Source organism: Rhagoletis pomonella, unplaced genomic scaffold (genome assembly GCF_013731165.1).
Source record: "Rhagoletis pomonella isolate Grant_MI unplaced genomic scaffold, Rhpom_1.0 Rhpom_scaffold_00002, whole genome shotgun sequence".
NCBI classification, from domain to species: domain Eukaryota; kingdom Metazoa; phylum Arthropoda; class Insecta; order Diptera; family Tephritidae; genus Rhagoletis; species Rhagoletis pomonella.
In genome coordinates, this window is record NW_023458556.1 from 41,225,197 (window position 1) to 41,240,810 (window position 15,614).

General features: G+C 35.4%; 3 protein-coding genes across 3 annotated transcripts; all 3 read left to right on the forward strand.

Annotated features, from left to right (window-relative positions):
* Window positions 1-881: 881 nt before the first annotated feature.
* On the forward strand, window positions 882-10,563 carry LOC118733603 (very-long-chain 3-oxoacyl-CoA reductase). The gene is made up of 5 exons (XM_036463063.1): window positions 882-1,646; window positions 3,870-3,916; window positions 8,151-8,226; window positions 9,514-9,854; window positions 10,087-10,563. The coding sequence occupies exons 1-5, from the start codon at window positions 1,490-1,492 to the stop codon at window positions 10,417-10,419; spliced, it is 954 nt and encodes a 317-aa protein (XP_036318956.1). The 5' UTR covers window positions 882-1,489; the 3' UTR covers window positions 10,420-10,563.
* A 3,566-nt stretch (window positions 10,564-14,129) lies between these two features.
* On the forward strand, window positions 14,130-14,870 carry LOC118733609. The gene is made up of 2 exons (XM_036463070.1): window positions 14,130-14,212; window positions 14,402-14,870. Exon 2 carries the CDS (start codon window positions 14,407-14,409, stop codon window positions 14,557-14,559), a length of 153 nt encoding a protein of 50 aa, XP_036318963.1. The 5' UTR covers window positions 14,130-14,212; window positions 14,402-14,406; the 3' UTR covers window positions 14,560-14,870.
* Window positions 14,408-14,870, forward strand: LOC118733608 (NADH dehydrogenase [ubiquinone] 1 beta subcomplex subunit 1). Its single transcript, XM_036463069.1, has one exon. The coding sequence runs from the start codon at window positions 14,587-14,589 to the stop codon at window positions 14,752-14,754; it is 168 nt and encodes a 55-aa protein (XP_036318962.1). The 5' UTR covers window positions 14,408-14,586; the 3' UTR covers window positions 14,755-14,870.
* Window positions 14,871-15,614: the final 744 nt, after the last annotated feature.

Consider the following 15,614-nt stretch of genomic DNA (forward strand, 5'->3'; position numbering starts at 1 on the left):
AAATAAAATAAAATAAAATAAAATAAAATAAAATAAAATAAAATAAATAAGATACACTAAAACGGAAGAATAAAACAAAGCAAAAAAGAAAATGAAAAATAAATTAATTAAAACAAAAATAAATTAATTGAATTAACCTAACCTGAAATTAAAAAAAATAATAATTAAAAATAATAAAAAATATTAAAACAAAACTAAATATTTAAAATAAAATAACATAAAAATGTATATAAATATTATAAAATTAAGTTGAAATAGATTGAATTAAATTAAATTAAATCAAATTAAATTAAATACAATAAAATAAAAATTTAAGTAGATTAAAACAAAAAAAATAAATAAATTCAAATAAAATAAATTTAAATAAACTAAATAGAAATAAACGAAAACAAATTTATAAAATTTATTCAAATAAAAATACTTCAAATCAAAGTAAAATAAAACAAATTCAATTTAAATTAAATGAATTAAATTAAATATAAACCTAAGTTATATACTACACGGCATATGACACAAAATTTATGTTTACTTTTAGCGTAATTAAGAGGCATGTTTTTAAAATTAAATTTTTCAATAAAATATTTAAAGACAAATAAATGTTATGATTGTTCATGTGTGGCACTGTACGTAAATAAGTACGAGTAAGTTAAACAAAAATGCTCGGAGACACATCAACTGTGGGGTGGAAATACATATAATACACATGCGCATAAATAACTGTGCTTATGTTTAAGATTGCGTGTGTGTGTGTGACGATAATGGTGCAATATGGATTTGCTAGCGAGTTCAGAGAATTTCCGCGCCTCGAAAACATATACTACAATGTACATACATATTTAAATGAATGAAAGCGGCTACCCACCGGGCTAAGGGACGGGAAAGTCAATGAAGAGAATCAGATTTGTACGCGAGACAACACGCGGAGCAGCTGTCAAACTCATGCACAGGCGAACATTTCGTCCAATTCACGCAGATATGCTTACATAGCAAAACGTTCAATTAAATAAAAGCGGCAAAGCCTGCGATTGTGGACTACACCGGCGAAGCCTACATACATACATACATATGAGTACATATGTGGCGTGCATTGAATATTGATAGACTTTTGTAATATACAAATATAACTAAAATGTAAATTTAAATCGAAAATACAGACTTACATATTTCCTGGCAAAGGTGGCAAATGAACTTTATGCTTTTGATTCTTTATTACTACGAGCACTTTGCAATTATCATCGATTTTTTTCCGAGCTGCACAAACACGGAGCGCCGAATTCTCGCCATTATTATATCGCACATTGACAAACGCGCACGCAGAAAAGTTCTTCCAGTTGTGAAAAGTGTTTTACTTGAGCGAATTCTGTTTTAGAGGAATGCGCAAGAAGAGCAATAGCCAAAAATAAATAAATAGTAACAATTAAATTGTGGAAACATTTAATTTGCGGAAGCAAGCATTCTGCCGCACAAAAATCCGTCGCATCAGCGAAAAATGACTATTACTGCATTTCAGTTCTTCGGCAGTTTGGCCCTTGTCAGTGTCGCCTATAAATTTGTGCACACCGTCTTGCCATGGCTATATGTGAATATAATTGGGCCGAAATTCCTTGGGCCAAAACTCGATATAAGTCGCGTTGGAGGCTGGGCCGGTTAGTTTTATGAATCATGTGTTAAGCGTTCGGCTATTCGGTGATTAGCTGATAAGAAAAATATAGAAAGTGTTGATTCTATTTAAGTACACATACATACATATGTATGTGTATATCTGTGTGTACTACATCTGCATATGTGCATATGTATGCATAAGTACCCTGCAGTGAAACCCCAAAATAGTCAGGAAAAATACCAGTTTACAACTAGAATTTCCTGACTGAAACCGAACTAGTTCGAAAATGACCAGACTTGTACCAAGTAAAAAAACGATTTATTAATGCCCTGTTTTATTTGACTTCGACAGTTTATTACAATAGAGTACACAAAATATTACAACTTTTATTTGGGTATATTGTACACCGTTATAGCGAATACGTACTCGCAATTATACCATACCAGTTAAATAATGATTAATATTCATAATGATTACTAATTAAATCATGTTTTCTGGATAACCGTTTAATGATTAAATACAGATATTAGCACCTTTTTTATGATTAATAATTAATTACTTAAACACAAATTTTATAATTTTGTTATTTTTGATCATTTGCAATTATTTTGGACACGATTAATATAATAATTTGATTAATTTCAATTATCAATCGACAAACCAAAGTATAGACAAAAATTAAGAATATTTAGTAACTGCCTGAATTATTTATCCAAATCTTATCCAAATCTCAAATTTAACACGTTATTTATTACTTTTAAAATATTTATGTATTTATTTTTCGTTTTAATTAATACTCAAAAAATTTAACACTTATTATTGGCAAACCTAGGGCTGTTTAAAAAAATGTGTAATGTATGTAAAGTACACTACTTAATCAAAAGTTTTTTATTGTATATTCATGAATTCATTTTTTTGACTTCCAAAATAGTGGTTTTGGTACATAATTAGACTAGTATTTTTCTGTCTATTTTTAACTAGTATGAGACTGATATATTTCTGACCGAAATCTGAACATTTCCATCTCGTAGGACATCCTCATGTTAAAAATACCAGTTGATTGCATGGAAAAAAGATAGTTGGTTGACTAGTTGGGCATGCGGTTCATACTAGCTGTGAGGTAGTTTAAAACTAGTACAATTGACTGCAGGGTAGTTAAAAGGGCTATTGGTGTAGTTTAATAAAAACTGTCCATTATATATTTTTTATTTTCGGAGCAATTAAGAGCGTTCTTTTCTTCATTTAAATTTTTTAGAATTTTTAAAAATGTTTCTCAAATTGCTTGTGTGCCTAATTGGATTGCAGTGCAAAAGTTTAAGTATATTTCTTTGAATAAATCGAGTAAAAGGTCTGAAAAGCCCATATACGGCCCATTAAGTGCTTTTTACCACTCTATTCTGCATCACTGAAAAATTCTTGTCACAGTTTTTATTACGGAAAAATATATGAAGAAGTTTAAATTTGTCAGTAATAAATTTTTTGTCATTGGGCTATTAGTCAGAAATTGCTTTTCGAAAAAGGTTATTTATTCAAAAATTTTACATATATACATACATACATTAGACTGCGTCAAATAAAACAAATGTTTAATTTTTTTCAATCCCATCTCAAAATCGATCTGTCGATCACAAAAAAAAGAATTTTTGTTAATAAAACAAATTTTATTCTCCAACTTTTTTTAAAATAAACATTTAAATATAATAAATAAAAACTATTCAATTATAGTATAACAAGTGCAATTTTGAAGTAGCAAGGATGTACCGCTGATTTTGTGGTCATTTTTTTGTTGACGGTGCCAGTCATTTTCTTCCATACAAAGTGTGCTCGACGACTCGTTTACATGGAAAAAAATTAATGAAACCCTCAACAAAAAAAAAGCTTCACACTTTCACTTGCTGTACTGAAATTAGATAGCCAACAAGTGATTTATTTTTATTTGTTATATTTAATTGTTTACTATAAAAAAAAGTGGCGGGAAAAGTATTTTTCATTAGAAATTCGTATTTTTGCGAGCTCTAACTGAAAAAAGAAGATAAATAATGGGCTGAAATTTTGCCGCAACTATTTTATTGTGACCGACAACGAAATTTTCATATGGGACCGAAAGAAAGAACTAAGTCACTTTATTTGGCACAGTTTAATGTACATACCTACATACATGCTATGTACATATAAATATATATAAGTGTGAGCATACTTTTTTATTGTGTGCTACTTATCAGCGTTGTTTATATTAATGAGCTGTTTTTTTTCCTTACCCCTACAGTCATCACCGGCGCTACTGATGGTATTGGCAAGGCGTATGCGAATGCGGTATGTCATACGATTTAAGAAAGAAGATTTAACATGAGCCAAAGAATTTGTACATAAATCGAGAGAAAGAATATCAACCTACTCATTTCAACAAATACATAGCTTATATAGGGTTCATATCCAACAGCCACAAAAAGTACAAAGGGCTATCCTCATTTAGTGGGGCATCTACTCAATGTAATATAAAATATTGTCACCGTAGACAACACGGATATATGCTCCGTTTAAATAATAATAATAGATTGGCGCTTACACATATGTTAGTGTTTGGCCGAGCTTCTCCTCCGACTTGTGGCGTGCGCCTTGATATTGTCACACAAAGCGGAGGGACCTACAGTTTAGGAAGCAAAAATCTAAAATTTTTGGAGAGTTAAAATTCATGCATGGGAAATAAGCTCATGATGTTTATATGTTGATTCCGAACGACTTTTTAGGTTTGGCCAAGGTATGTCCCTTGGAATCAAGGACTGGGAGAAATAAAGGTATTGGGAGGGACCGTAGTGGTACTTGAGTATATTTCAGAAAATTTTTCATGGCCTCCAAATTTTGTTGACTTTGCCTTCTACGTTTTTTTTTTAATAAAAACACTTTCTCGAAAAAATGCCTTTTTATATTCAAAGAAAGTATACGGATACAAAGTCGGTAAGAAAGTATTTCTTAGCAGTTATTATTTCTCTGCGTTTCACGATCAGGAAAATTCGAAATAAACATCTTAAGGCGGCCACCGTAGGTGAGTGATTTGCAATCCCTGGTTCGGGCAACGGTAGTAGTTGCGTTTCAGCAGTTAATGACAAAACTCCAGGTTTAATTCCGCAATGAAAAAGTTGCCAAAACCCTTTGCTTTTCGGAGATGGCATAAAATTTTAGACCCCTCCAATTGTGCATTAACACAAGACGCACGTCAGAAATAATAGGAGAAGCTCGGGTAAACTATTAACAAAAATGTGAGTGTCAAAAATTGGTCTTTATTAAAAAGCAGTTCCAAACTGAAAATATTTGGAATTCTTTGGTTTTTAGTTTCACATCAATATTCTCCTACGTAATACATATTTCTCGACTATTTTTAGTAGTCTACTATAAACTTAACAGTTCAATTGTCACATTCGATACGTTGGTACTAGATAAGCGTAAAAATATAATAACAACAACAATAACTGCCGCTAGAACAACAAAAACGATACGAAGCACAGTGTTTCGACTTTAGGGAGGTATGCAGGTGGAAGCAATAGTAAACGCGAACCGATTTCGCTGGAACTTGACAAATACTCTAATTTTTCGTAGGAATTGCGAGTTATGAAATATAGTAGAAGTGGGATCATTGCCCCGCCCTCCAGCCTTGTGGGCGAAAATGTGAAATTTCATCCGATTTCAATGAAATTTAGTTTGTACTCTCTATTTTATTAGAAAACCCTAAATATAAAATATGGGGAAGATTGGCTAATATAGCGTCTACAACTCTGAAAAGTTATGGGCCCTATTAACTGTGATGGAATTTTGGTTAATTTTTATTTTCCACTCTCAGAAATACAAAGGATATACTTAAAAAGTAGATTTACATATGACTTTAATTTTTCCCTCTCTAATCTAATCAGATTTTTTCTATCAACTGTCACCACGACTTTTTTCCACCTGCCTCCATATAGTCGAAACACGGTGCGACGGCACCTATCTATGGGACGTGCATAAAATTACAATATAGGCCTCCAAGTTCAACGTATATTGAAATTCAAACGTACAATACAAAGAAGCACTAAAGTACTCATGTATGTATGTACATATGTACGTTAGGGTGGTCCACAAATGCATGTGAAAAAGTAAAGTCGGAATTTTAAAAATTTTTCTATTTGAAATCGAAAAATATTTAGAGATCGCTCAAAGCACTCAAAGTTCTATGCAGGAAAAAAAAAACAACTTTTCGTAGAAATGGTATTAAATTCCTGAAAATCAATATTTTTCGATCGGAAAACTCTGTTTGTCTTCAATAATAATACCTAATAGTTATATAACCATTTTTTAAACTAACTATATTTTATAGGTGTGCCGAAAACCTCTGAAAATGCCGTGGACCCATAAAAAATCGTTAGTATTAAAAAATGCTCAAATAAACATTATTGAAAGTCTCCTGAAGAAAACCAGAGTTTTACGATCGAAAATAATGATTTTCAAAATATCTATATCATTTCTACGAAAAGTTGTTTTTCCCCCCATATAAAATATGTACCTACATGGAAAACTTTGAGCAACCTCTAAATATATTTGATTTCAAACAATAAAATAAGGGTATATTTTTTCGGTGTAGAACAATCCTAGGGGGTGAGAGCATTAAAATTCCGACTTTACTTTTTTTATTGACCATCCTAATGTACATACTATGTATAGGTACAAATAGCATTAACAGTAGGGCGAAGTGTCGCAAAAATGGTTGTCCGCGTAGTGGACTTCGTCTATCACTTTACTACATACATACATGGTCCTACATACATATGTATATACATATGTTTGAATTTAATACAAGCCAAATGTATTGAAGGAAAAGTAATTAATTAATTTTAATACATATTTATACGAGTACTGCAAGTGCCTAATCAGTTGTGAGCCATAGCTGGATTTTGCTTGGTGAATAGAAATGGCTTGCATTAGGTGTATACATATATGTGTATTCTATTAGGATGGTGCACAAACTAATTTCATATAAATTTCGAAATATTTTTTGGACAAAAGTCGACGACAGGCATAGTCTGGTGTAAGTACCTGATGATGACTTCAGATTGGATGGAAAAATATTAGTGGTTTGATGAACTGTTGACAACAGTCGTTGCTTGAGCTGATCTACTATTTTGCCAGACTGCAAGGCCACTTGCTCACTTTGGTGAATACTACTATTGCTTTATGCTTAATGCATTAAAGAAATGTACAGCATGTAGCACTAGTTCGGACCTGGATCATTGAAAACTAGGTAGGGGAAAAGTGATTCAGCTGAAAACGAAAAAGGAATGCTCACATGGTTGTTATGGGCCCTGGGGAAGTGGTGGTTTCTTTCCACCTTTCTACGGAGCCTAGAGAATGATCTTCTACAGTTACTGTGTCGGACAATGGAATGAATGCTAAAGGTAGGAGTTCGAGAGCAGCTTGTGCGATAAATGTACTTCTAAAAGGTCTGAACCTAAGATGGGGCTCAACATCCGCTCAACGACAACGCCAATTATTCATTTCTTCAGGAGAAGAGTTCTCCGGGCACGAGGAATACAACCTTAGTTCAAATAGTAGTGAGTGTTACCAGAGAAGTGGAGTATCTAGAACTGATCCTGTATACGAAACTTCTATGGCAAAAGTACGTTGGCGCAACCATATCTATAGCTAGCAAAGCAGTAATGGTGTGCAAACGTCCAGCCCAAGAAAAACCTATGGTATGCTTAAGACGGAAGCTGGTATATCGAGTCTGTAAGATTTTTAAATCATAGACTTAATAAAGGAAATGAAATATATGGGGTGCTAGCTTGAATCTCGAGAACTGCCCTAACCACTGTGAAAGAGTCAACCACAAAGCTTCAAAGCCTGGGGAGCTGGAGCTACTTACTACAACAAAAGAAGTGTTGTGAAGAGAAGAAGACTCAATAAACCCTTAGGTCATAGTGGTACCTAATTATCTATCCATTAGCCCTGCTAATTCTACTTACACTAAAAGTACAATATCGACAGTTTTTCTTTTCAGTCAAGCAAAAATTATGTAATTATTTGAAAAGTGTTTGCAAATTTCTCAAATAAAAATTCAATGTCAAGTGCATCTACGAGAAGTGCTTTAAGTCAACAAAAAAATGCAGTTACTTGCACAAATATTAGCACAACAAAAATGTTTACGTAAATGCGCTGACAACGCAAAATTTGCAACAACTGGAAGATAGATGCATTTTGCGCAAACGCAAGACCCCCACACACCAGCAGAGAAGTGCAATGCAATTAATAAATGAAAAAAAAATGAGAAGAAATCAAGCAAATGCATTACTTGCTGAGATATTTAAATATTTACTCGTAAACACCACTTCTATCATGCATTAAAGATCACTGAAGCCAAAAGTCATTAGTCGCACTTTTTTGGAGTAGCCGCAAACAAATGCGTAGTCTCTTTATTATTGCATCTACTTATACAAAAAGCTTACTTAAGTACTTTTTGTAATTCGTTTATCTTTTTGCAAGCATTTAATAACATTGCCATTTTTGTTTTTATTTTCTTTAGCTCGCAAAAAGTGGATTTAACTTGGTGCTAATCAGTCGCTCGCTGACCAAATTGGAAGATGTAGCCAAGAAAATCGGTAAGAATTACGAATTTTAATAAAAAACAATATTTACTTAAATTACAAGTATCTATAAAACAAAAAGGGAGCAAAATATAGGAAACAGAAATCAAAATTTTATGGAAAACAGAAAAAAATAAAACCAAATAAAATTAAGTAAAACAAATTAATATCAAACTAAATTAAATCAAATTTAATTTAATTTAATGAAAATAAAGCAAATGAAACGAACTGAAATAAAATAAAAAATTTACATAAAAATAAATAAAATAAAATAAGCTGGAATAAAATAAATAAATATATTATTTATATACATTATATTATTTATATAAAGAAAACATTATAACAAATAAAAACAAAAAAATTTTATTCCAGAAAAAAAATAAAATAAAAACTATTAATATCAAATAAAGTCAACTAAAATGAGAAAAAAATAATGAAATTTGTATAAAATAAAATTAATATATGTAAAATAAATTTTATATAAAATAAATTAGGATATGAAATAAAAATGAAATGAAATAAAAAATTAGCTCAAATAAAATAAACTTAAATTAAAACCAAATCAAATATGTAACATGAAATAAAATATAAAATTTATATAAAATAAATTAACATAAAATTTAAATAATATAAAATAAAATTTTTATAAAATCAAAGCAAAAAAATAAACCAAAATATAAGTTAAATTAAATTAACATAAAATAGTAAACTAATAAAAAATATGGTCAAATAAAATAAACTAAAATTAAAATAAATAAAAAAATTTAAAATAAAATTTATTAATATAAAACAAAAGTGTTTTAAATAAATTAAAATAAAACAAAATCAAACAAACAAATGAAAGAAAATGCATTACTAAAACTTAAACTAAAACGAATATAAAACTCAAATTTATACAAAATTAAATAGTTAAAAAATAAAATCAATGCTAGCTAAAATTAAATTAAATTAAGTTAAACAAATAAAATTGAATAAATTCAAACAAAAAAGTAAACAAATATATATAAGAAGTAATACTAATCAAATAAAATACTGCAATAAACAAAACAGACTAAAACTAAAACTAAATTTAAACGCCCTATCTCAGCTGAAAATATGTACATTGAAAATGTGCTGAGATGGGGCGTTTTTGAATCGGCAGCTGAAATAGGGCGTTCTTCAACCAAATTCTGAAGTAGGGCGTTCTTGAAAAGTTTTCTGAGATAGCGCGTTTTCGAACTGACTGCCGAGATAGGTCGATCTTCCACTCAGATATCGATATAGTCGTATTAAAATTTTATATAAATTTGCATTTAATTACAGGCGAAGACCACAAAGTCGATATTAAAATCGTGGATGTCGATTTCACGGGTGGCGTGGAGATTTACGACAAGATCAAGGCACACATAGAGGGCTTTGACATTGGTGTACTCGTCAACAATGTCGGCGTTTCATATCCTTACCCAGAATACTTCCTAGAATGCTATCAGCAAGATCCTAAATTCTTACAAAACATTATTTCGGTAAACATACACTCCGTGACACACATGTGCGCCTTAGTTTTGCCCGCCATGGTGAATAGAAAGAAAGGTGTAATCATCAATGTCTCATCAACTGCCGCGGTTATACCAAATCCACTGCTAAGCGTTTACAGCGGCTCCAAGGTACATACATACATACCTAAAGTATTTGTTGACTTAATCTTATAGGCTAAATATACGGTGCGTCTGACTCGCGAGTCAATTTGGATGACTCGTATGACTTTGAATGGCTCAACTGGGTGTAGTCGAAAGGCGAGTCAACACGTACACAGATGACTCGCGAGTCAGACACGCACCGTCTATTGGAATCGCATTTTTTTAGTTTTTTATTTTTATGAATTTTCAATTTTTCCAGGCTTTCGTTGACAAATTCAGTGTTGATTTACAAACGGAATACCGTAGTAAAGGTATCACAGTGCAATGCGTTCAGCCGGGCTTTGTTGCCACCAATATGAGCAAGATAAAAAGAACGGATCTAATGACGCCATCACCCGACACATATGTCGCTGCAGCTCTCAACTTTTTGGGATATACCACGAAAACTGCTGCCTATTTGCCACACATTTTTTTGCAGTTGACTTTGAGTCTCATGAATGATGTTATTTGTGAACCCTTCACTACGAACTTCGTCTTCAATCAATTGTTGAATATGCGCAAACGCGCCTTGCGTAAACAGCAGAAGCAATAGAGGGTTTGAAGAATTAAGTTCTATGGAGCTTTACCTGTACATAAATGTCAGTTCAATGACCAAACCAAAAATAGATTTAATTTGTTATGAATATTTCGCATCCAAGAAATAAATTTCAGAGTGTAGCTGGTCAATATAACATAATTAAAGCGTCTTATTATTATCTAAGTACTAATTATTATAAACTAAAAAGTGTACATATGCACGAGTAAGATTTTTACCCTGGAGCCTGCCGACTCCTAGGTAGACAAAAAGCCCTTCATTACCTAAAAATTATAACTGCTAACAGTGATGCGTGTCTCAATGTGCGGAGTCTATTTGTAGATTGGCAACTCGCATTGCGCTTTTCCACGTCGGATTAAAGAAGTCGTTTGGTTTCCAACGGCGGATAAAAGTCCTTCCAAATTTTAGTGCATATAATGTACACAGAGACCAAACTTGGGTAATCAGAAGGCTGCACAAACAGCCTGAAAAGAATCCCATCTTACTTTCAGTCAGAAACGGATGACCATGGTGAAGGCGAAAGTCTCCAAAGCCATTGGCTTGGCGGAATAAGCATGCTGATTTAGAAAAACTCGGATTCCGCGGGAGTAGAATATCTCAGGATGATCCCAAATTTGTCGATGACCACTCGTGACTTGTGGAAGTCCGGGAGAGTAGTGGTTCCATTGCTTAAGCCGCAATATACCCCAGTATAAGTACCATCACTACAGCACTGAACACCATAAACACCTTCGACATCGTTTTGACTCCACGCTGCTAGAAAACATTGAGGGCTCTTCGCTGCTGCGGCGTGTTTTCGAACCCGATAAATAATAAACAGGGGTCCCACAGTGTTGTTATTGTGGCTTAGCGGCACTACTCAACTAACGGTAGGCCCAGGAAACGAACTTTTTCGACGTGGTCGGACCAAAGAAGGAGGTGTGTTAGCTGGGTGGGATTGAGCTGACATGTGAAGTGGTAGTTAGTGTCGTGTCCTCTGCCTCTTTTGTTAAATTCGTATGCATACGACTGCTCGATATTGAGGTCCATCGAAACATCACATTTCCTGAGCCTACCATTAGTTGAGCTTGACGACGATAAGCTGATTTGTGCAGAGCTGCTGGCTGACCATACCTCTCACATAAACGAAGACAATGTCCATAGTGTTGCAGGATACTCTTACGGCACAAGGATCAGTACATTCACGTAATGTTATAGAACACTGCCGTTCCTTTAGCGAACTTTGGTAGACATTTTGGTCCTTTGTCGGCAGCTGTACCTTACCGGGTAGCGCGAGCCTCAGAAAACATGGAATGAGCATCTCAAAACCTGCAATCGCTCAAGCGGAGACAGGAAACTGTGGGCCATAGTCAAGTCTCTGTCTTCAATCTGACGATGCGTAAGGACAATGCCGCCCTTACTTTCAGCACCACCACAATGTCGGATCCACAGTCGTGTGGGCGCTTTATCAGCCAGCAATTTATTGCACACACAGAGAGAGGCACACAAAATTAGCCACAGTGATACACCAACGTGCTTTACCTTTGAAGAGGCAGGCAGCTGTCAACAACGCCGAAGCATCCAAGGCGTTAGGCTCAGATGGAATATCCATGCAGTTGCTGAAAAAGCTGGGATCTACGGGAGTCGAGTACATGATCGCCGCTTTCAACTTGTCACTGTCCACCCTCATCATCCCCGATATGTGGAAAATGGGTAGGATCCAGCCAGGGAATAAGGCAAACGAAGGAGACTCGTACAGACCCATCTTCCTCCTATCCCTAGTGGCAAAAACCATGGAAGCACTACTCCTCCCCAGCCCAACGAAGCACTTAAAGCTAGCCGAACACCAGCACGGATTCCGGAAAATGCCCAGCACGACCACAGCATGGAACGCTATCACCACACAGTTTAGTGAGGTTCTGAACCAACGTCGATTTTGTGATAGGACGGTCCCTTGGCCCAGTAGATCTATCGAAGGCATTCGACAATGTGAACCACGTGACCCTCTGCCAAGACGTCCTGGACTCGTTGGTTCTAGCTCGGACGAAACGGTGGATAACCAGCTATCTGTGTGGCCGTCAATCATCCGTCGAATTTCGAAACGCAAAGTCCAAGCCGCGTAGAAGTAAACAGGGCGTCCCTCAAGGCGACGTACTCTCCCCGACACTGTTTAATCTCTATATGGCAAAGCTCCCTCCGTCAACAGCAGGAGTGAACTTGGTAGGCTACACTAATGATTGGACAATGATGGCGACGGGCCCAAAGATCGACAGCCTTTGCGATAAAATAACCGTCCATCTCACCGATCTTTCCAATTTCTTCACTTCAAGGAGCCTCAAAATCTCCGCCGCAGAATCCAGCGCCACACTCGTCACATCCTGGACCAAAGAGATCAGGATAGAACTGGACGTCTTCGTGGATGGCGCCAAAATACCGGCGACCAATCATCCCAAAATCCTGGGAGTGACGTCCGATAGCCTCTTCTCCTTTACCGCGCACACCGCAGCCACATGCAACAAACTTTGATAAATAAACCCTACTCGAAACCTACAAGGCAATTGGCCGGTCAATGGCTGCACCAGTGTCGACGGCAGGGACGAGCGACATGGAGAAATCTGCGAACATGTCAGAACGTAGCTCTACGTATCTCATGTTGTCCAAACATCATTTCCACGAAGAAAGCCAGATACTGGCGGTGAAAGAGCAATACCTCATGGGATGCCACCGAGGGAACCACCCCAACGACCTGCTTCGAAACGAACCGCGCCCACAACACCGACATCGAGCCGTGCGACACAGCGAGATACAGAGCGGCGCTCAACAGAACGAGCCTCAGCACACGCAATGACTGCATCGTCCTATGCGGTGTACCGCTGCCCATAAACTTAGGAGAAACGGAACTGCCGAGAGAGACTAGATACACCCTAGCAAAACTCCGTTCTGGGTGGTGCTACTTTCTCAACAGCTACCTCTCTCGGCTGAACACAGAAGTGGCAAACACCGAGCGCCTCATCACATGCCCCTACGACCCTGATACCAAAGCGGCCTCAGGCTGGAGGATGAAGACGATGATTCATGACAGGACCTGGGCGGTTGAGCGCTGCTGCTACAATAACAATAATTGCTGTCAATTCATTGAAAGTCTACAAGCTTGACTTCTTTTCCAGAGCCTACCTGTCTGGCGGTATAAGAGATTTTAAGAACTTTTGATTTCCTGGAAAGAAATTGGTATATCCGTCACTAGTGAAGCGTCTAAATAAACGCCCTTCTTGGATAGCTCGTCAGCTTTCTATTATCTTTTATACCCTTGTGTCCTGGGATCCAATATATATACATAGGTGAACGGTTTTAGCCGCCGCTAAAAAACACATTAGAAATGTAGCTAACTAAATTATAAAAATTGTTTTATTTTATTGCACCTGTCAGCCTGTCTTATTCTGATGTATATATTTTTGATGCGCTGTAGAGAAATAAGCATGCAAGCGAAACGCTCAACGCACTATTTTGTTTATGACTGGCAGTGAAAAAACTACGTAAAGGAAGCATTTTTGTATAAAAAGAAATAGCTTTTGTTCCAATTTTTATGGAAAATTCCCATACTAGTGCAGCCGAATTGTCAAAGGGGGGCAAAAAAAACAGTTAAAAAAAATCCCTTTTTCATTTAATGAAATTTCCCTTTTGTACTAATAACGTGTACGAAAGCAAGTCGCAACTACTGTACACTCAGCTGTTTACTTTGACAGTATCCCACCAACTGACATTTCGTATTTCTGTTTTTTGTACGTGTTTAGCGCAAGGCAGCGAATAAAGTGTAAGCAATTGTATAAATATTCGAGGAAATATATTAAATTTTAGTTGAAATATTAATGGGTTATTACTAGCGGACATTGCTATCATCTAAATTACATAGGAAAACGCTTTGTACATCAACGGCCAAACGCTGTGAAGCCTTGGTAGCTCGCTTACGTAATGGTGTTTTAATTAGTTTCATTCTTTCCAGGTGTTATGACTGTTGCCCGATTTGCCAGGAAGTACGGAGCAGTGATATTCTTCCCCACATTTACTGTGACATCAATTTTAGCCGACTGGACACATACACAGGCGTGGAAAAAACAGCAACGTAAACTTGCCCAGAAAAGCGAATTTGCGACAGAGTAAAAAAAAATTAAAGCAAAAAAGTGCAGCATGATTGGCTTGGATAAACGCTACGTTTGGGGCGTGCTTCCATTGATTGGTTTTGCTATTGGCCATTTCTTAGATAAAAAGGAAACCGAACGAATGACATTGTTCCGGGACAAGAGTGCGCTCTACGGACGACCGGAGGGCGCTGAGCGCAAACCTCCATCTTGGTAATAAATAGCTTGGGTGGTGTTTCTTAGGAAAAATGTAAAATTTAGGTAGCATTTGGATGAACACGAAGCGAACGAACTTTTGTTTTAAATAAATGCAAATGATATAAGCGAAACAAAGTTATATTTTCTAATTCAACTCGCGATGGTCTTCGACACAATTATATCTGGCCAAGGACAGTCACTCCCCAGAAACTGCGGAATCTCTATGCTGTTACAACAACAGCAAACCGGCTTAGAAATTTTATGTTTTTACAAGATTTACACTAGCATAATTCGGATACCTATAGTAGCGTAATATAAACGCTTTAGAGTTAACAGGACTACAAGCTTTCCAGTCTTAGATCGGTGAGGTCGAGAGAGTGATGTTCAATACATGGTAAATTTTAAAGCATTAGGTCACTTTTTCGTCTCCACATTATTGTTATTGTTTATTTAATATACGAATGTCCTTTTAAACAGGAAACAACTATTTAATGTGTTATGTATTCATCAAGAACTCGAGCACCCAAAAGCACACAATGCTTTGCAGTATGAATTTAACCGAAGGTGTAATCATTCTATTCGAAAAACGAATATGCGATTCCTGTACATACATATATATGTATACATCTCGTTGACCTAAGCAGCTTGCTTAATTTTTTTCTACTTAAACAATAACCATTCTAACTCAATTATTAAACGCCTACGTATGTATCGTAAAAATCTACGAGTATTTCTACAGAGAACCATGATCATTAAGTATTTGCTTTCCTCCTTACTTGAATTTTCCATTAAATTTAAAGGGATTATACCTATGCATATCATCAAAATTAGAAAAGTAACTAGTCACGACAAAAATAGTTAAGTAAACAAGTATTCACT

Coding starts and splice junctions, on each gene's coding strand:
- LOC118733603 (XM_036463063.1), top strand. CDS start 1,490: ATGACTATTACTGCATTTCAGTTCTTCGGCAGTTTGGCCCTTGTCAGT. Junction 1,647..3,869: donor TCGCGTTGGAGGCTGGGCCG/GTTAGTTTTATG, acceptor TTACCCCTACAG/TCATCACCGGCGCTACTGAT. Junction 9,855..10,086: donor GCGTTTACAGCGGCTCCAAG/GTACATACATAC, acceptor CAATTTTTCCAG/GCTTTCGTTGACAAATTCAG.
- LOC118733608 (XM_036463069.1), top strand. CDS start 14,587: ATGATTGGCTTGGATAAACGCTACGTTTGGGGCGTGCTTCCATTGATT.
- LOC118733609 (XM_036463070.1), top strand. CDS start 14,407: ATGACTGTTGCCCGATTTGCCAGGAAGTACGGAGCAGTGATATTCTTC.